The sequence below is a fragment of the Lepidochelys kempii genome, chromosome 1 (genome assembly GCF_965140265.1).
Source record: "Lepidochelys kempii isolate rLepKem1 chromosome 1, rLepKem1.hap2, whole genome shotgun sequence".
NCBI classification, from domain to species: domain Eukaryota; kingdom Metazoa; phylum Chordata; order Testudines; family Cheloniidae; genus Lepidochelys; species Lepidochelys kempii.
The window spans coordinates 247,527,706-247,548,552 of NC_133256.1; the positions used below are offsets into that span (position 1 = coordinate 247,527,706).

Genomic DNA, 20,847 nt, shown 5'->3' on the forward strand with positions numbered 1-20,847 from the left:
ATAAAGGAGCATTGTACAACTTTAAACGAGCATGTTCTCTAATGGAGCAGCGACATAACTTCGAAACAACGTTAAGCGGGAGGACGTTACGTTAGGAGTTACTGTAGCGGTGTAGATGGGGAGGCACTGCTTGAGTGAGTGGAGAGGCATGTAGTGTATGTTCTCACATACATACCCACAGCCTTCAGGCATGTCTGTACCGACTCCCCTAAGCTGTGGCTCACCGTTTTATTCTTCTGTTTATACCTGTGCTAGGGGGACTATGCACGTATGTACACTACATGCCACCAAAAGAAGGGTACAGTGTACATGCATTCTTGGGGGCGCGGGTGGCATTTTCAGAAGCACTCAGCCTACTCTGCTCATGTTGAAGACAGTAGTAAAAGTCCCATTAGCTTCAGAGGGAGCAGATTTAGGCCAGTGCTGAGTGTTTTTGAAAACCCCGGCCTTAGACAATAAAGAGCCTTAACCCCCCCCACACACACACACCTGTAGCCAGGCCCTGACTGGTGCAGGTGGGATGGGGATAAAAGATGATTATAAGCTATATTTCCAGTCCCCTTATAGCCTCACCAGACATTTTTTCACTTCCTGGTGTAACTTAGACGAGCCATAGGACTGCTGTCAGTTGTATTCAGCTGGAATCTATGAGCAGCACAAAGCAACCTAATGGGGGGCCAAGGATCTGGCCCAAGGCATTCATATAAGCCTTCTTGGGCAGAGCTCTTGTTTGCATTCACTTTATTTGGTGCTGATCAGTTTCCAGTACACCATCATGGATTGCCCCTGTCAAACTTGGGGGCATCACTCTGCCCCCCAGCAGCGCAGGGTGCCTGGCTGTGAAGTGCTCTGCAGTCTCATCTTGCAGTTTACTTTTACGGGGGGAGGGGGCATTTTTGGAGATTTACTTTGAACCTAACTATAAAACTACAGGGGAAAAATGTTCCGAGGGAATCTTGTCTAGCCTCTCTCCAGTGGGTGGCTTTTCATTACTTTCCCGATTGGAGTGTTTATTGTCCCATAGTTTGTACATTGTGGTAGTCTCAGACTGCTCGTCAGTTTTGTCCTTTTCCCAGTATCTTTGGGTGAACTTGGCTCTTGTTTTAAAAAATAAAAGTAATTGGAGCTCTGATTAGCTTCAGGCATAGTATGGGCTGGCATCAGGCAACCTTTTTCACTCATCCCTCTGCCAATGCATTTCATTCCTGGCCTACAGCTTCCCCCATCACACCATTACAGCCCTGGGGCCATGACATTACTCAGCCTGTCTTCTGACCTACAGTATCCCCAGCTACTCTAGTTCTGGGCTTCAAGTGCTGCCAGTGGCCTCTATCCATCAGTCACACGTGCTGGCTTTGACATGTAGATGAATGGACGAGGATGACCCCAGGAACTCTCTCTTTCACTTGCTACCCAATTTGGGTCTCCCCGTCTGAAAAGCCTACCTATTAAATCATTGTGCCACCTAGACCCCATAGGTTGCAATTTGGGCACCCACCCTCTTGTCCCCTCCTCCCGTGTGCTTTTGGCCAGTGCTACACACCTGTGTTGAAACAGTGCTCAGATTACATACTGTCTAAGCCATTACAGCTTTTCCTTGGAAGCTGTATCGCACAACTTCCAAATGTTTCTGCCTCTCACTCAGCCCTTGGGAAAGGAAACACACTGCAGTCACGGTGAGCTCACAAGAGGTCATTCCAAAGCATGGTGGGAGCTCTATCCAAAGTCCAATATCAAATGACTCTCTCTCTCGCTCTCTCTCTCTCTCTCTCACTCTTTGTAGCTCACAGCCAACGGCTGGTGCATGTTAAGTCCCGCCTGAAGCAAGCCCCGCGGTATCAAACCTTGGAGCGGGACTTGATCGAGTACCAAGAGAGGCAGCTGTTTGAGTACTTCGTCGTGGTATCGCTGCACAAGAAACAGGCTGGGGCTGCATATGTCCCTGAAGTCACCCAGCAGTTTCCATTAAAGGTTCGGTGCCTGGGCAAAGGCCTACTGGTGTAGCAGTGTTATCATTTAGGCTCTTCAGCCCCATCTGGAACCCACTGCCCTCCTGGCTAGCATGCTGCAGAACGCATGTTTAAACAGGAGACCCTCGGGGGAAGTTAGAGCTCTCATGTTAGCCCATAATGTAATGCAGGATAATCCCCTGCTGTGCCATCGTTTAATAGGACAGAGGATTTGGAGGTTGCCCTGCCCTCCATGAACTTCATGATGTTCTCGAATGCAGATGGAGCAGCTGTGTGGATTCTTCACTGCCCAGGAAGAAAGTGTGTAAAAAATTCTTCCACCACTTATCTCGGTAAAAGGGAAGCAACCTGGTATTGCTAGGAGAGACCAGCAGCAGTGATTCTCAGGGTGAAGAAAACGGTCATTGCAGGGAGAGCAAAGCTATTCCTAGCAGGTCTCTCTTGGCAGGAGGCATGAGACACAGGGCCAGCCGAAAACGTGTGGCAGTGCATTTTCCAACATGGTGTAACAAGAGTTTGCTGTGGGCTTTATTCTGCACACACGTCCCCGCACAGATAGCCTCCCCCCTTTACTGAGCTCTTAGCTATATCACAGCAGGGAAGAGAGACCCAGCAGGGACAGACAAATGCAAAAGTAGAGTTTGGTGCGGAGTGTGTGAGGGGAATTGCTTAAAAAAACGCCTCAGGACAGGTGAGCTAAGTAGAGCAGCAATTTTAATATCTTCCAGGCAAAAGCTTAGTCTCTGTCACTGCCTCTCCATTTATCACAGGACAAATACTCGAAGCTGTTCCATCCCCACGTGACTAATTGAAAACATGCCCTCCTTCTCTTCTCCACTAGCTTGAGCGTTCCTTCAAATTCATGCGAGAGGCAGAGGATCAGTTGAAAGCCATTCCCCAGTTTTGCTTCCCTGATGCCAAGGACTGGGCGCCCATCTACCAATTTGTCAGGTAGGCGGGTGTCTTCCTCCCCCATGAGAGCTGGGTTTGTACATATCATTCACTTAGCCATGGGAGCTATTACGGCAAAGAGAGAGAAACCCAGGGGAGGCGGAGACACTCCTGGAGAGTCCAGAAGGGAACAGCGTGAGAGGGGAAAGGTGGAGATATGAAAGGAGTAAAGTGTTCTCTGGGCGGTGGAGTGGGTGTGTGTACGGTGTGTTTCCTAATGTGACCGGGTTTTTTTTCTTCATCTTCTTGTCTCTGTTCTCCCTACTGCAGTGAGACCTTCTCCTTTGTCCTGACTGGTGAGGACGGGAGTAGACGGTTTGGATATTGTAGAAGGCTACTGGTAACTATTCACCATTCTGTTCCCTAAAAGGGTCCAAAGGGGGAACCCTCCTCTGTTGTGTTTGTCTTGCTGTCGCCAACTGAAGGTGGGGCGCGGCTTCCGCTGTTCGATTCAGCGAAGAAGCAAAAGGCACAGAAGAGGGGACTCTCCAGCTTTCTGCTTCCCTCTGCTCTGTTTAAGGTTCCTCTTCAGAATCCATCCCCTCACTCCAAAATACAGCCCCTTTTCGCGTTTCTCATGGTTTCACAAGGAGAGCTTCTTCTGTTTCACCAGCCAGCCCCTGAGGGACCAGGCCCCAAGCAGCCCAGAGAATGCAGCCGCGTGCGCTCTGCCTCGGTTGAACTAACTGCCTTTTTTTGGTTGTGTTTGTGTTTCTCTCTTGAAAGCCCAGTGGGAAAGGGCAGCGTCTCCCTGAGGTTTACTGCATCGTGAGCCGCCTTGGGTGCTTCAACCTCTTCTCTAAGGTGAGGGGGAAAGGAGGGACAGAACCTGCGCTGTGGGCAGCGATGAAGCTGAAAGCAAAATCAAGGCTAGACGAATGAGGTTCAGTAAAGTGGAGGGCTCAGACTTGAGAGACTGGAAGACGGCACTGGGGGCGGGAACACGCACTAATTACATGAACTTTGCAAACAGACTATGAAAAAGCAAATTGCATGAAAATATGGACCAGCAAACATTGGCTTGTCCCTTTAATAAAATGACCAGAGCAAAGAAATTCCAAGATAAAGGATGAAATCCTGGTTCCACTGAAGACAGTGGGTTTTACCATTGACTTCAGTGGAGCAAGGATTTCACCCAAGGTTTCTACTCTAGTCTCTCTTGCTCACTCCATAGTATTCTGATACTGCATATTTGGGCTCCACACAAGCTGGGGTAAGGAGGGTATGTAAATGCTGTTGTATTTTATTCTCTGTCTCCCTCTCGCCTCCTGTTTATACATCTGTGTCTTCATGTTCTTTCTTCCAGATCTTGGACGAGGTTGAGAAAAGACGGGGGATTTCCCCTGCTTTGGTGCAGCCTCTCATGAGGAGTGTCATGGAGGCTCCTTTCCCTGCGCTGGGCCGGACCATCACAGTCAAGAACTTCCTACCAGGCTCAGGGACTGAAGTAAGGACACCACCAGAGCTGGAGGAAGATGGGATGATAGGACAGGCCAGCAAGCACCTGCTGGAATAATAAGTCAGGCCTACACCTGTAGTGCAAGGTTGTGGGAATGTGCAAATTCCTGTGAAGTGGAGGCTCAAGTTTAGAGTCAAAGGGATTGGTTCTCAGTTCCTCTGTTCTTGAGTGTGGGGCAGGTGTCTTCAAAAATCCTACATGCTCCTGGGGCTGTTCAGGGCCACTAATGGCTCTAGTCCTCTGTGGTCTGCCTCTTCCCATGACTCAGCCCTCTAGCCAGGTCACTTTAAAGTCTCTCCCTTTCCAGGATATGAGAGTCCCACTGTCCTCTGCCTTTCTAACAAGATCTTCAGCCCCAAGTCTTGGCCTTGTTGTTCTCACCCTTCTTTCAGGGCATTCCACTCTCTTTATCCCCTTCTCATGGGCCAGGATTTCTCAGGGCTCTCCTCTGGTTCCCCTAATACAAATCCCAAACTAAAGGGGTACAAAGTCAAATCAATTCCTGCCCTCCTTGGGCTTCACATTTATCCCTCTCTGCTGCTCTGGTCCTCCACTGAGCACTTCCTAGAACTCTTTCCATGGTAGAGTCCAAATCCTGCCCTTCTATCAGGGCTTACCACTGAAGCCTGCTCCACTCCCAGTGGCTGTTTTATCTCTCTCCTGGCTTCTGCCAGAGCTCTCTGTTTAGAAGAGGATCGCAGCGCCAACTCTCCAACCCTAGGCTTCTTCCTTGAGCTTTTTCACTCTGTAGTCCCAGAGAGTGATTGCAGACTCTCTCCCTGCAGCCCCCTCCTCCTTCATCGTTTTGGGTTTTGTGGCACAGCAGAGTCACTTTCTGTGTGTCTGACTGCCATGCACTGGGCTTTGGAGGTAGATTATGACTTAAAGTCTGTCACCTTTCCCAGTATTCTTAAAGAACTGCAAAATAGCTTTTTTAATTGGGCCCCCATTTTCCTTGTATTCTGGACAGGAGTGGCAAAGAAAAATTTCTTATTTATATGGAAAACTCAGAACCCTTAGTATATCTCCTTTCACTGGTACAGTTTTTACAATTCCATGAGAGATGATCCATCATTTGCTGGACCATACATGTTTCACATAGTCCATCCTTTTGTTTGTGTATTGGAAATAAGTTACTGTTTCATCCACAAAGACCTGTTAACATTTTGAATAAAGCCATTTTGCTCTTAGAATCATAGAAGCGCAGGACTGGAAGGGACCTCGAGAGATCAGCTCGTCCAGTCCGCTGCACTCATGGCAGGACTGAGAATGTTCATCTCAGGGCCTTGGACTATATCAACATTTTCAACTACTGGGCATAATTCACGGAATTTTTTCCCTTTTATTTCATGTGCTCACAATTCTTGCCATTCCTTCCTTAGTTCATTTTTGATTAAGTGCTTAAATTCCAGTTTGCTTAATGGGATCTCTAGGTCAACTTGTACGGCCTTAATAGCATTTTTTGTCTCTTTGCCAGTTCATTGCCAGCTAGCCCTACATGTGCCAGGATCCATGCTCTTATTATAGTCACGTACAATTGGGCCAATTCAGCTGTTAGCAGTAATATTTCATTACATATATTGTTTCTGCTGTCAGGCTTGCCATTATGTAGTGTCTGCAGTCCTGATAAGGTATCAGACAGGGTGGCCATGAGAGCTGGCCGCAAAGCTAGAGCACAAGTTAGTGCCAGCAAGACCCCTATTAGCTCAGCCAGAGATAAAGGTCATGAGTCTGATGGCTTTCTTCTGTCTGAATGTGGGCGCCCAGAAAGCTATTCCCACTCTACCCGTTCCTTCCTCTATGGAGCCATCAGTATGCATCTGACAATAGTGTCCCCACTTATCACAGATACATTGATTTGCTATATCTTGTATATTAATCATTCTTCTCCTTTTGTTCATCGTATAGTTCCATATCTATCTCAAGGAGGTGGTTCTCCAGAGATAGAGTATTTTCCCAGAGCTAGAGATTTTGGCCTCTTTTTTAAGCCTTTATTTTCACAGAGATCCTTTATCCACTTCCTTACCCTACTTACTGAGGAATTTTGAGTTTTTGTCCTACCTACTCTCCACTTAATTCCCTAATTAATACATATTAGCTTAGTGTTATCTTCACTGTTACCTAGTACTTTGGCCCTAAAGGCTAAGCCTCAGAGCTTCATTTTGAGAGTGATAGGCATTTCTCCAGCTGCTATCTGCGTTACATACAGAGGCGAGGTAATGAAAGCCCTGCATGCAGTATGCAATGCCTGTACTTGCATACAGTCTAGTTTTCTCAGATTTGTTTTCGATGCTGACCTAAAGGCCTAGCAGCCATACTCAATAATAGGTCTGATTATCGTCCACCATTTTCTTAGTAAGTTTCTCCCTTTGCACTTACCTATAATGTTTTCAATATGGTCCTGTCCCAGGGTTCACAAGTCACTGCTAGAGGCGCCTCCTCCTGGCCGGTTTGGGGATTAGCTCTTTTGGCCAGAGGCCTCTTCTTATGGTTTCTCAGCCTGTAATCTCACTCTGTCACCCTGAGGCCCTTCTCTTACTCCTCAGCAGCCGCAGCGCCTTGTCTTCATGGCTTGCATCTCTGGCCAAGTCACAACAGTCCTCCCCTTCTGTGGTTCTATCACAGTCTTCCACAGCATCCCAGGCAGTCCTTAAGTCCACTGCCCTGGCTAAGTAACTCCCTCAGTGACGGGGATGGATAGTTCCGGATGGTCCTCAAGATCACTGCCCAGAGTGGGCCACTAATTCAGTGGCTGGTAGGGGAACCCAGGTCCACTTTCTACCCTGGGTTCCAGTCCAGGGGCCCTATCTCTGGCAGCCAAGATCTGTACTACCCCAAACCTTCCTACATCTCTCTTGGAGTACTTCGTGCATTGCCTCTCCCAAGCTTTCATTCTCCACCCTTCTAGCCGAACCCTTTTCCTCTGGGTCTGCTAGACAAATCCTTCCTCTAGGGTCTAAATCTCTTGCTCTCCCTTGTCCCATGAAGAGTGACTGAAGCCCTCTTCCTGGCAGCACCCCCTTCCGCTACCAGCTCCCTGGTTTTATAGAAGACCGGCCTGTTCCTGCACAGGTGAGCTTCCCTTAATTAGGGCTTTCCTCTCAGCTGAAATGTCCCCTGGTCTGCAGCTTAACAGGTTAATTGGCCCACCTGGCCTATGTTAACCACTTCAGGGCAAGTGGAGGAAGCACACTTCATCACAGGTCCCTCCAGGTGAGCTTGTTATCAAATATCATACCTAAGAATTTGACCTTTTTCACTATATTTATCTGTTGGTCATATATTTATATAATTTCTGAATCTTCCATGTTGTGCAGATCATTCATTTAGTTTTGTCAGTGGAGAGCTTGAAGCCCCACCTATTTCCCTGTTCTTTATTCCCACAAAGTGCATCACTGATTCCTTTGGAGTCCCAGGTTTCTGCTTGTGGTCCATATGGCCTGGTCATCAGCAAATCATCTGATGTCTATCCCTGCACTCGTTTCCTTTGGAAGGTCATTAATCATGATGTTAAAAAGGGCTGGGCTAATGACAGTCCCCTGTAGAGTTCAATTTGTAATGGAATATACAGTGGAAAAGGCTTTCCCTACCCGGACCCATGTAGTTCTTTGGGTAGGAGATCCCTTGTCCATTTGTATATTCTTCCTACAGTACCCAGATGGTTGCCACTTTATATAATAGTCTCTCTCTCCGTAACACATTGCAGGTTTTTTCTGTGTCCAGGAAGATTACTATCATGTATTCTTTCGGTTTTTGTGCTTCTGTGTCTATCGATGTCAGTTGCACCCCTGCCATCTGAACCCACATTATGTTCCCTCTGTGAGCCTATTTCCTTCTGAGTGTGCTACTCATCTCTCCATCCCCAGTCTTTCCTGGTTTTGGCAAACCATGCTGTGAGAGCAATGGGTCTGTATGCCTCAGGTCTAGAGTGCCTCTTGCCAGGGTTCCTCACTGAGGCAATAAGCTCATGTTTCCAGTCCCTAGATATTTCCCCTTTTCTCCGTATGCTATTCTGACATTTTAGTATTATACTCAGGCTTTCATTGCCTAGGTATTGGAGCAGTTCAAAGCTTACTAGCCCCCTTCTGCTACAAGCTTCCTCTCTTTATGTGAGCCAGCCTGTTCCTGCCCAGCCCTGGGCTTCGTGATCAGTTAAGCCTGGCTCTCCCTCCAGGTGTAGCCTGCTATGTTAATTGGCCACTCAGGCGCACATTAACCCATTCAGCGTTGTGTGGGAGTGAGCCTTGCTTAGGCCTGAGAGTAAATTTAAGTGGCCTCAGGGTCTCTGGGAAACCCATATAGAATATCTGTAGTGGAGCATGCCCAGCCACACCCTCAGTCTGCCGCCTACACCAGAGAGCTTCACTGCACAGGGGTTATTCTTAGGGGGCTGTTTCTGCCCACTTTAAGGCCCTTTAAGCTGCCACAACAGCACATAGGGGCCTTTGCCTATCTGAGAACCAGGTCCAAAGTCGAGGGTGGGTCATGTGATGTACTGTGGAAGAATAGGCCAGGTGCTTTGAAGCTGGTTACAGAGGAGGAAAAATGGTCTCGTGGTTACAGAACTGGCCTGGGACATGGGTGACCTGGCTTGAATTCCCTGCTGTCACAGACTTCCTGTGTGACTTGGGCAAGTCACTTTGTGCCTCAGTTCCCCCTCTGTAACATGGGGGTGATAATACTGCCCTATCTCACAGGGGTGTTCTGAGGAGAAATACACTAATGGCAGTGAAGTGCTATGGTGAGGACTGTATACGTAGATAGAAGCAAAGAAAGTAGTCTGTGTTGTAACTGATACCAGAGAGGACAGTCTACAAGTTAGACCTTGCTCCCCTCTCCTTCCCGTCCAGATTCTCATAGTGAAAGTGATCCTGGCTGTCTGAACTGGATGAAGAATTAGAAACATCCCCTGCCTCCATCCTTCTCCCTGTGCTGTACAGAGTGCTGCCCAAAATCCATTCCTGATGGGAACAAAATTCCACTCCCTGGGACTGCTCCATGTCAAAAGACTACGCATAAAAGTCTGCTTGGGCATCACACCCGTGGAGAGGGAGCTCCCTGTGCCTAATTCAGTGGGAGAAGCTGCAATGGATTTCTGCACCCACCTGGAATGGACTCTGGATAAAGCCCCTGGGAGAGTTCAATCTGAACCGTTCCTGTGGCCTACTAGAATATAGGACCTTGCCCAAATTGAACTCCTGGTTCTACTTGTTATTAGCCCTGTCTGCTGACCCTCATGTTGGGAGAACCTATCAGTCTATGATAGCCTTCTGCTTCAGACCTCCTCACCATCACTGCTCAAGAAGGGTGGGGAAAATATGGTGAGAAACCAGTGCTGGCCTTCAGCTTCATTTGCAGGCTGCATTCGTGGCTCCTGCGGAAAGACTAATTCTCCAGGCGTGCCACTCACTAACATAAAGTCTCCTTTAGCCCCAGCAGCAACACTGTTTCTTTTGGTTGAGAGGGTCCCTGGTTGAAGTCCTTGGGGAGTCTAGCCCCTTGCCTGTCAGTGCACTGATTGAGGCCGTGACCTGTGTTTTGCTTCCTTCTGGCAGGTAATTGAGCTGCGGCGGCCTCTGGACTCGAGACTTGAACATGTTGATTTTGAGTCCCTGTTCTCCTCTCTCAGCGTCCGACACCTGAGCCGAGTGTTTGCATCCCTGCTTCTGGAGAGAAGAGTGATCTTTATAGCAGACAAACTCAGGTACCCACCTTTGCATCTTTCTCTTGTGTTCTTTTAAACCAAATGTTAGTTAAGGAGAGACTGAGAAGGGAGTACTGGCCCCTCTGTGTTGTTCTTTTGTTCTTCTCTGTTATTTCCCAGCAAGTACAGCCAGTGCTCCCAAAGGGCAGGAGCTCTGACGAGGTGACACACCCTCTACTGGACATGCTGCGAGAAACCAAACTCCTCAGCCCAGCTCAAATAAATAAATTCGTTAGTCTCTAAGGTGCCACAAGTCCTCCTTTTCCTTCTGCGGATACAGACTAACACGGCTGCTTCTCTGAAGCCCAGCTCTGGAGCTTGCAAAAACTGAGCTTCCTCTGGTGCACAAAGGAAACCAAGTTCCCTTTACTCAGAATCTCACCGAGGCAGAGCTCCTTGCAATAAGAAAGCAGAACCCCTCCTATTGCTTGGGAGGGAAACAATGTTCCCTTTTCAGCCATGCTCTGGCAGGCACAGGATCCAAGCCCGGGGTGGGGGGCAGTAGAGAGGGAACTCAGTGACTCTTAGCCCTTTCGCTGAGGTTCTCAGATTCTGTTGACTAATTTTTTAATATTGGTTCTTGAGATTTGGGGTTTAAACTGATTCACTCCCACAAGTTCAGCACAGGGGTCCAGGTCTCTTTAAGATTTTATGCAGCTGGTGCCTGGCAGCTATCCAGCCCTTAAGCACTTGAGGATTCAGAGAGAAGAGTTCTCAAAGCTCAGTGACGGAAAAGCTACAGATGAGTAATGACACTTATGAGCGTGATCAGGTTTCAGCAGGCGTACAATACCCCCAAGCTGTCTGTTTTCACAGATCCCAGCCAGCCAGGCTACAGCCCTGGGACTGGGGGAGGGAAGGCAAGCAGAGAGGCCCCTTTTATAGGGAGCAAAGGAACAAGTCGCCCTGCAGGGGTCCAGGGATTTGTAAGGGCAGAGCTCATACAAAGTCATCAAACCAATGGGGAGGCTGGGTGGGTTGTAGCATACAGGCTGCAGCTCCCCACTTTCACTCCTTTACTGCTGCTTTGGGTCAAGGAGGGGAGGATCTATTCGGTTACATTTGCTTGACATGTTACATACATAGATTTTTTTTCATATCCTCTTAAAAGTACATCAATATGCAAAGCATGAAAGCACTGATGCTGCCCTTTACCTGAGACAATCCTATATTTCCCATGTCTAAACTACACAGATAACTTTGGTAATCTTTATAATGACAAGATTTTCTCTGGGAGGTTTTTCCTCTGATACAGGATAAGCGCAGCATTATGACTGGATTCATTAGGGACAGAGGCATAGATTAACCTTTACATGATGATAGCCAGTGAGAATATGTGATGCCATGCAAGGATTTTATTGGTATAAGTTTGGAGTCAGTACATTGTTAGGCAGATCGCCCCAAATGAGTGCCAGTAAAACCCTTATATCATATTGCACCATCATGTGGCATGTCCAAAATACATGTGTTGTAGAAAATATTGCAAAAATGTTTTCTATTAGTATTCTTCTGACAGTAAAGCCAGGTGCCTTAGTACTGAGTCCAACTGTCCAAGCCTTGGAGAAGGAGAGAAAGTATTAAAAATTGTAGAAACCTCTAAAAATGATATACAATAACTTTCCTATACATAAAGGTTTTAAGGTCCAGTGTCTATGAATCTACAAGGGCTGGAATCAAGTACTATGTGCCGTGTTGCCAACACTCATGCTTTTATTGTGAATCTTGTTATATTTGTTATTTCTCTTAGAGCCCCATCTCCTGGAGTCAGTTATTTCACGAAAATCTCAGCTTTCTTTTTTTGCCATCAGCTTAAAATAAGTTTCGAACCCACATAGTTGTGGCGACAAGTTTGAAAGCATGACCCAAGAGTGCCTTAAAGGCTCAGAAACCAAAAGTCAAAGAAAATAACCCAACTGTAATATTCAAAACAAAAAATCCATGGTTTTTAAAGCCGATCTCATGATTTTGGGGACCTGACTCATGATTTTGGAACATTTGGCATTGGCAACACTGTAGTGTATCACAATGGGAAGCTGAGAATCTTCTCCATCCATTGGTGGAAAGCTCCTGTTCCTATCAGTGATGGCTTTTGAGATATTGGACTTCAAATCTATCACTGATTCAAGGCTGACTGTCACTTGTCCTGGAACAGGGGACAAGGAAATTGCCAAGTATTAAATAGTGTTTACTTTGGGAATGGGAATTGCACGTTTTGGGGGAAAGAAAACAAACATTTATCTGGCAAATAGATTTTTTTTTAAAAGTAGAAAAAACAGCTGTTTGAAGCTGCTCAGGGGGTTGGAATGCTAGTAGGAGTCCAGGAGGGATGGATTAATGGTCAGAGTGCAGGTGAAGTGGTGAAAAGTGCATGATAAATTGCATTTATCGTACACCACTCTAATTTGTCATGTGGATGTTATCACTGTGTTTATCTGTACGTGTACTTGTTTGTGAGGGTGTGTATGTATATATTAATATATATATAGAGAGAGAGAGAGAGAAATGATACACACATAGTTTATTTATGTGTTTTAATTGTTACAAAATCTGAAGTCTCTGTGAAAGGAAGTGGAAAGGACTCTTGCCAAGTACTGTCTGAATTATTAAATGTTTTCAAGCTGAGCCAAAAACACATCTAACAAGTGTAAAGCAAGTGAAATGCTTTTGTCTTTTCCATCTTTGGAATGAATATTGAGTGTTTTTTAAAAATCTGTTAATCCAAAGCTTGGCAGTGGACAAAGAGAGAATTTGGTTGTTAGTTTTATTCCCTCATGCCATAGCAACAAGAATAAACATTCCCTTTCAACCCAAAAAATGACTACCCCAAAAAGTGTTTCTTTACTGAGATCATCTTTCCCCAGCTTTGCTCAGGCCTGTACAGGCCTTCATGCGGGTAGGGGAAACACCAGTACTTAAGGTCTGCTATGTGACACAAATGGATTAGACTATCTTTGTAGTGAGATATTGTTTTCAAATCAAAGTGCCAGAGTGACAGTCCTGGACATTAAAGACCAAGATTTGCACAAACAGATGTCTCAGAGTCAGACTCCTTAAATCCAACCTAAATAGGTGGCCTGATTTCTCCAAAGTATTAAGAATGTGGCAGTTCCATTGGGCTGAGTGGAAGCTGCTGGGTACTCAGTACTTTAGAGATCAGAACACTTATTCAAGAGCCTAAATATGGATTTAGGAACCTATCTTTAAGGCACGATAGGTTTTGAAAATCTTGGTCTAAAGTCCTGTGAGGGCCTGGAGGTTGCCCTGGTGTGCCCCCTTTTGGTCAGACATGGCTCAGGCATGGCAACCCCGTCTCACGTCCCTTCCGCTGGGTTATAATCAAGTCCAGACGGATCTTTTTAATCAAAGACCACGCTCCTTGCAAGGGTCTCATTTATTAGTGACGGCCACAAGCACAAGTAGAAGCTCATTCAGGTACACCCAGGGATATTTGTTGCCTTGAGCTTAGTCCAACTAGCCGTCTCTGGCTCCTTCCTTCAGGAGACTCTTCATTCCTGTGCCAGAAAATTGCCTCTGGTCCAGCAACCCTTCTTGGTTCATTCTCAGGGTTACCCCTTTTCAGTCCTTCCTTAAGCTGGAATCCTCAGCTCTCCTCCTGGGAATTGGGCTGTATGAGTTAATTCCATCCTTTCCCCTCACCTAGGAGCCTCACCAGCTCTCCTCGCTGGAGCTGGGCTCTATTAGTCTGATTTTGTGGTCCTTCCTAAGCAGGATTCCTCAGCTGTCGTCTCTGGAATGGAGTCACGGATTAACCAGCTGTGAGACCTTTACCAGCTTCACCCCCTGCTGGACCAGCCTTTCCCTACTGGTGTCACCTACTGTCCACTCTGCTATGAGAAAGGAGGGGGCTTTTATGCTGTTCCCCTTCTTTCAGCTCATCCCAATTGGGTGCGGGAGAGGGGAGCCTTGCCTCATTCTCTCTGCAAGGCTTCTTGCTCTGTGTCCTTAAAGAAACAGTAATGGGATTTCATCCCGAACGCTTTTTACTCCTGGGACCACTTCCTCTCTCAGCGTGTCTCCCAAGTCCCTGTATATATAATCAGACCTTTCATCCTCTTAAAGAACTAGGCCATGTGATGGGGTGGGTTGACCATTAGGCACCACTACCCTTAAAGGACAGATTACCTGGTCACAAGTCCTATAGATCCCTGCTGGGGACTGCAGCTGTGTCAACAATGCTTCGGGATCAATAGTATCAAAGGCAGATTTAAAGAATCAGCATGGACACTTGATTTTGATCATCACCAATAGGAGACGACAAACTGACAAGAGCAGCAAATGCTCCATGCTGTACCTAGGTCTAAAATCAGACTGATCAGGACCCATGCCATCTGAGCACTCTGGAGTTGCTTTTCTCTCTTCTCCCTAACCTCAGCCTGAAGGAGATTAGAGAACAGATGATAGCTGATAGGATTCCCAGCCTAGAGAGTATGTGCCTAAAAATCATCTCAGCATGACATGCTGCTAATTTGCCACGCCAAAGGGAGGCATTGACAGTCTCCACAAATAACGGACCCTTGTCTTCCTGCTAGATTTAAATCGTTCTAAAGCTTCCATTTTGCAGTTGAAAGGCTGAAGTTCCCTGAATGCATCCAGTACCACAGCGAGCAATATTGGCTGAAACTCAAGCAGAGGAGACTCTACACTTGTATTCTCCCCCACCCCCCTACTCCCCAAAGCAGCGTCTCTGCACTCCTGAATGCTGATGGATCGGAAGCTAAGCAATCTGATCCACAAAGTAGACTGACAATTCCACAATGGGAGAAATGAGCGCAGATGACCAGGATTAACCTGGGAGAGTTCTGGTGACCAGGACTTCAGAGATGCTATGGTGAAAGGGAAGGAAACCTTCTTTGCTTCCTGAACAGTCACAGCATACAACTTCAAAACAAAATTTTGTCATAACCAACGCAACTGGGTCTGTGACCTCCACCAGCTGTCCTCCCAAGCGTCTTCCCTCCCACTTCCTCTGTCACATGCCCTCTGTATTCCACTATGACTTGCAAGCAGGGGAAGAGGGAATGGAGAGTCACTGTAATGCTGGTAGAGGACAAAATGTTTTAATATCCCACTAGCCCTCAGGTAGAGTAATGTTTTGGCTGCACAGTGTTCTTCCTTAGAGCTGTCTGGAACCAGACCAGTTAGTTCCATTAGTCACTAAGGCCAACCTTTCACATCAGTTCCTATCCCTGGATGGAGGAGCTGGCTGTGCCCTGAAAATGAAGGAGGCAGAGGTTGGTTCACGACAAAGATATAACCTCTACCCTTGCCACCTGCATTCCAGCTCAAAAAAAGGAGCTCCAACGCTATTCTCAGAATAATCCCATAACGCTACTGGCAATTGGTGACCGTGCTTCCACACAGACACTGCTATTATTTCTGCAGGTTATAAAATTGGGGAGGTGAAAAATATGCTAGGAAACAAAGGAGGAGGAGGAGGAGGAGGAAACCCCTGCTTTTCAGTCTCGGATAATGTTGGCCACAAAATGTGTGAGGGAAAGCAAAATCTCCTTAAAGGAGACAGTTTTAAAGGGATACAGTCAAGCTGATTTTCACATGGGAGGCATACTCTTGTTACAAGTTTGCTGTAAATGAACGCAATCGAAGAACGTTTATTTTTCACGTTGTTTGCCTTGTGCAATTGACAGGACTCTGTGGAGAGTCAGTATCAGTATCTGTGGTTGGTGCAGGACTTGCTGGTGAGAGCAGAAGCAAAATGCAAGTGGAGGTGAAGGGGCAGCAGCCTGGAATGTGCACAGAGAGCAAGAATGGGACGGGAACATGCTTTAGTGGTTAGGCTTCTGCACCCTTCTAAAAATCAGCTGGAGAGTAGAGCCCTCTGCCCTTTTTTAAAGGACCTTTTAAAAATCCAGGAGACTGTATTTAAAGTGCGCTCCATCAGAAATGTCAATTTTTTTTTACAGCTGACAGTTAGAAACAAATAAAGTTGACAGTGTCCCTTTAAGCAAGGAAATGAAAATCTGGGACTCTTCTATAAAGAGAGACTTCCTCTATGTGTAAGTCCCTTGAAGTAATTCCCTAGTATATTCTCTTCACCTGTTAGAGTCACAGGTAAAGCCTAAAGAATAACAAAAACCTAGCGCTTATATAGCACTTTTCATCAGTAGATCTCAAAGCGCTTTACAAAGGAGGGCAGTACCGCTATCCCCATGTTAAACTGAAGTGTTAAATGGATTCCTCTCTCTGCCCTAGGATCAGAATTCACTTATCCCCTGGCTGGCATGCACCTCTGTATAAACTGCTCAGAGCGCTTCTTCACCTGGTCACAGTGATGTCCCAACAGCAGAAGTCACACTCTGCCAAATTGAATTTATCCAGTGAAAAGCAGCCAAAACCTGTAGCCCAACCATGATATTCTCCTAAACCCACTCTAGTGTCATGCTGGAGGGACTCAAATTTACCAGATATAACTGGAGCAAAAAATCAAGCCTCACTTTCTGAGCGAGCACAAGACCACATCGACCAAACCCTCTTCTCTCTCTCTCATTACAAGTCAGCAACAGCTGCCAGAGCCACATTTCTCACTGTAAATTCCACCCATGGAGTTTAATACAAGCCAGCTGTGAGTGCTTTCCTGGCCATGTGATTCCTTCAGGCCAGACTAGCCTTTCTACCCTCCCCCATTCTTTCAAGAGCTGGATGCTAGTAAAACCGAAATGACGTTATGTACACAGCTTGTTATGGCGAGCCTCCCCATCCCCTGACATGCACAAACACTTCCAAACCCAGAACAGATGAGTAACCAATGTCCCACAGTGTGCTCTGCATAGCCCCGTGAAACTGACCGCACGCCCCGCCCACCTCTCCTTCCAGCGCTCAGAAGAGTTCTCTGGCCAAACCTTCTTGGAAGTCGTTTGTGAAGAAACTTTCAGCAAAGTCGCTGGTAGCATTTGGATGGGGAAAGCATGAACTGTATCTCCCCTACCCCAGCTCCTCAGGGTATGTCTGTACTGCAATTAGGAGGTATGATTTCAGCACTGTAGGCATCTAGCTAGATCAAAGCTATCCGGAGTAACAATAGTGATGTAGCTACTGCGGTATGGCATGGCTGGTCACTTGCGCACATGCTCCAGGTCCTGGATGGGGTTGCACTCAGGAGGTAGCCCATGCCACTGTCCAGCTGCCACGGTTACCCTGCTCTTGTTACTGAAGCTGGTTTTGATCCAGCTACATAAAGGCAACTCAAGTATGTCTACCCTGTATACAATCACACCTCCCAATTGCGGTGTAGACATACTCGCAATCTAGTCCCTCCCCTCCATCCTCTTGGGTCAGCCTGGCCTTTTGAGGCCCTGTCCTGAGCAGGACCTGTGTGGTAGTGTCATATTTTGTCCTGGTTTCTATTGAGTATTTAGTCTGTTTTCTCTGAACAGTTCATTATATGTGCATTGATACCCTTTTCCCCTGCAGCCTTGTTCTTCGCTGAGGTGTCAGAAAGAGAAGATGGTGTTAATTAAAAGAGTGTCATTGGGCTGGGAGAGAATTAAACATCAAGACAAGCTGTGCCTTCAATATTGTATCTCTGCTCTCTAAAGAAAGCAAAGTTGCACTGTTAGCCACTTCTGCGTGTCCTTGTCAAGCATGTATAAGTATAAGTAGGGGCATAGCGAGCAGATCAAGGGACATGATCGTCCCCCTCTATTCGACATTGGTGAGGCCTCATCTGGAGTACTGTGTCCAGTTTTGGGCCCCACACTACAAGAAGGATGTGGATAAATTGGAGAGAGTCCAGCGAAGGGCAACAAAAATGATTAGGGGTCTGGAACACATGACTTATGAGGAGAGGCTGAGAGAACTGGGATTGTTTAGTCTGCAGAAGAGAAGAATGAGGGGGGATTTGATAGCTGCTTTCAACTACCTGAGAGGTGGTTCCAGAGAGGATGGTTCTAGACTATTCTCAGTGGTAGAAGAGGACAGGACAAGGAGTAATGGTCTCAAGTTGCAGTGGGGGAGGTTTAGGTTGGATATTAGGAAAAACTTTTTCACTAGGAGGGTGGTGAAACACTGGAATGCGTTACATAGGGAGGTGGTAGAATCTCCTTCCTTAGAAGTTTTTAAGGTCCGGCTTGACAAAGCCCTGGCTGGGATGATTTAATTGGGGATGGGTCCTGCTTTGAGCAGAGGGTTGGACTAGATGACCTCCTGAGGTCCCTTCCAACCCTGATATTCTATGATTCTATGCACAGCAGCCACTGGAGGCAGTGGAAAACTGCCCCGTGTCATGTGACAGAGGAATAGCTTCCTGTAATCCTGACCCATTCCATGTGTCTTTAGACCAGGAAATAAAGACTGGGGACAAGAGTTTTGAAAATGACTCGTGACTGTGGGTGCCCAGCTTGAGACACCTGAAAGGAGCCTGATTTTCAGCAAGTGCTGAGTGCTCACCCTCTGCCTTGCCTCTACTGCTGTGTGCTTTGTGTTGTCTTTTAGCACCCTGTCGAAGTGTTGCCATGCCATGGTGGCACTCCTCTACCCCTTCACCTGGCAGCACACCTACATCCCAGTGTTGCCGCCTTCCATGATTGACATTGTGTGCTCACCAACCCCCTTCCTGATTGGCCTGCTCACCAGCTCACTGCCCCGCCTCAAGGAGCTACCCGTGGAAGAGGTGAGACATGAACTCAGATGAAATGGTTGTTTTTAAAAGCCACAGGCGTTGGCTGCACTGTGTTGTCTTCTCACCCAGAAGGGTTTGCCTCTTAGACTTAGATTGTGTCACTGTTTTAAGGCAGGGTGGCATTGTAACTACCTGTGGCTGCAGAAATACAGCTATCCCAGTTGTCAGTGAACTGCATCATGAATAAAACCCGTAACCTTTGGCTCCAAGACATACAGGCTGCTACCTAGTGAGCACGGACTTTGCTGCAGCTGGTAGGGGGAACTGACATAATGACCTTCATTTTTCCTTCCTGTCCCACAGGGAGTTGGGAGAAGGGCTCCAGTGGTGATTTTGCTGGTGGGCTTTATTATTAAAAGTTTTGTTACAGTTATAGTGCTGCCAGGACAGTGCGGAGAGTCAATTGCTCAGTCTGTTATGTATGAATTGTTCTTTTTAGAGATTGTCCAGGGCCTGGGATGGTTGTAGTTAGTACGGTTTCAGAGTAACAGCCGCGTTAGTCTGTATTCGCAAAAAGAAAAGGAGGACTTGTGGCACCTTAGAGACTAACCAATTTATTTGAGCATAAGCTTTCGTGAGCTGCTGTAGCTCACGAAAGCTTATGCTCAAATAAAGTGGTTAGTCTCTAAGGTGCCACAAGTACTCCTTTTCTTTTTGTAGTTAGTACAGGCGTCTGTCTGACTGGCTGTATCAATCCGTTGTCTCTTGTCTTATACTTAGATTACAAGCTCTTTGGAGAAGGACTGTGTTTTAGTTCTGTTTGTACAGCACCTAGCACAATGTGGTCTGGTCTGTGACTGGGGCTCTTAGGTGCTCCCAAATTACAAATGAATAATAATTATAAGCAGACCTGTAAATAAATGAATAACTCTGAACAGTGGTGTGCCAGGGCAAACACACACACACAGCGTGACAGATCATAACATTTTCAGCCTCACATCCAAAGTGTTCCTAGACTCCAGTGCAGGAAAAACCTTTGGTGGGCTACAACCTTCTGCCCATTAGTGGCACTGATGGTGGTAAGGTGTTAAGGGAAATAATCTTTTAAAGACAAGCTAAGATCAGCGACTCTGTTTTTCTCCCCACTTCACACCTGCTCTATAACTACCAACACTGTTCATACAGAGCTGATCTTTGCAAAGTCATACTAAGCAATTACTTCCAATATTCCTGTGGCAATGAATTCCACAGATTACATATGATGTGTTTAGTTTTTTTTAAATTGCATTGCTTTGTTTTGTGCGATAGGGTAAATACTAAGTAGGAGTTAATGATAAAGCCCCATATTATTTTGGTCCCTCACTCATCATTGGCTGTGTAAAATAGTCTGTGGCTTCTTTGTAAAGCTTTTCGCTTAGACAATAGATCTGACTGTGTTCTAGTCTAAGGTTTTGGGATATGTGGGGGAGAAGTGAAGGGAGGAGGGTTAGGGAAGGCCAGCTTCTTTCAGTTCAAGCTGTCATTTTGTGGCTTGTGGTGAAGTGGTCAGAAAACCACAACAGGGGCCCTGCTGTTGACCAGTGTTTTATATCTCTTCCTGCTGCTGTGGTTCTGTGAGAGGGGAGGAGTTTTCCTGGAGAGCCAGGAAGGCTTGGGATAATCTCTGGTAACAGGAAATAACAATTCCCCATTCTCTCTTTGGTAGGTCCTTGTGGTTGACCTTGTTAATAACCGGTTCCTCAGACAGGTGAGTAGAGCTGTCCCATATGGGGCTTTTTTCTCCCACTTCCTCCATCTCCTTGCCTTGACCTGTATTTGCTTATTCTGCTTGCCCAGGCTGGGAGGCAGGATTTGATGGCAGGGGCTGTTTAACAGTAATGTCACAGTGCTTTGTGCTTAGGTAGCACCTCAAAGAATCTCAAAGCACTTTACAAACATTTAACCCTCCATAATCCATGCGAAGTAGAGAAGCATTATCCCCTTTTAACTGATGGGAAACTGAGGCACAAGGCCTGCAGAAGTGTGTTGTCCAAAGCCACAGAGTGAGTCACAGCCAAAGCTGGAAATAGACCCCCAGAGTCTCGACACTGTCCTTTGCTCTAAGCACTGGTCACCACTACCTTCTAGCGTAATATCTGCACCTTCCAGTGAAGATTGGTTTTAGTAG

At 46.6% G+C, this 20,847-nt stretch overlaps 1 protein-coding gene across 6 annotated transcripts in view; it reads left to right on the forward strand.

Annotated features, from left to right (window-relative positions):
* DENND2A (DENN domain containing 2A) overlaps positions 1–20,847 on the forward strand; it is a 79,742-nt gene that overhangs the window by 53,782 nt on the left and 5,113 nt on the right. For all 6 annotated transcript variants that reach the window (XR_012156063.1, XM_073322462.1, XM_073322452.1 and 3 more), the window contains 8 exons: positions 1,784–1,971; positions 2,812–2,921; positions 3,192–3,261; positions 3,648–3,725; positions 4,228–4,368; positions 9,936–10,084; positions 18,554–18,731; positions 20,386–20,427. Coding sequence is in view for 5 of the 6 variants with exons in the window: in XM_073322462.1 (XP_073178563.1) it covers positions 1,784–1,971; positions 2,812–2,921; positions 3,192–3,261; positions 3,648–3,725; positions 4,228–4,368; positions 9,936–10,084; positions 18,554–18,731; positions 20,386–20,427 (956 nt within the window). In the remaining variant the exon portion in view is untranslated. The remainder of the gene's footprint in view (positions 1–1,783; positions 1,972–2,811; positions 2,922–3,191; positions 3,262–3,647; positions 3,726–4,227; positions 4,369–9,935; positions 10,085–18,553; positions 18,732–20,385; positions 20,428–20,847) is intronic.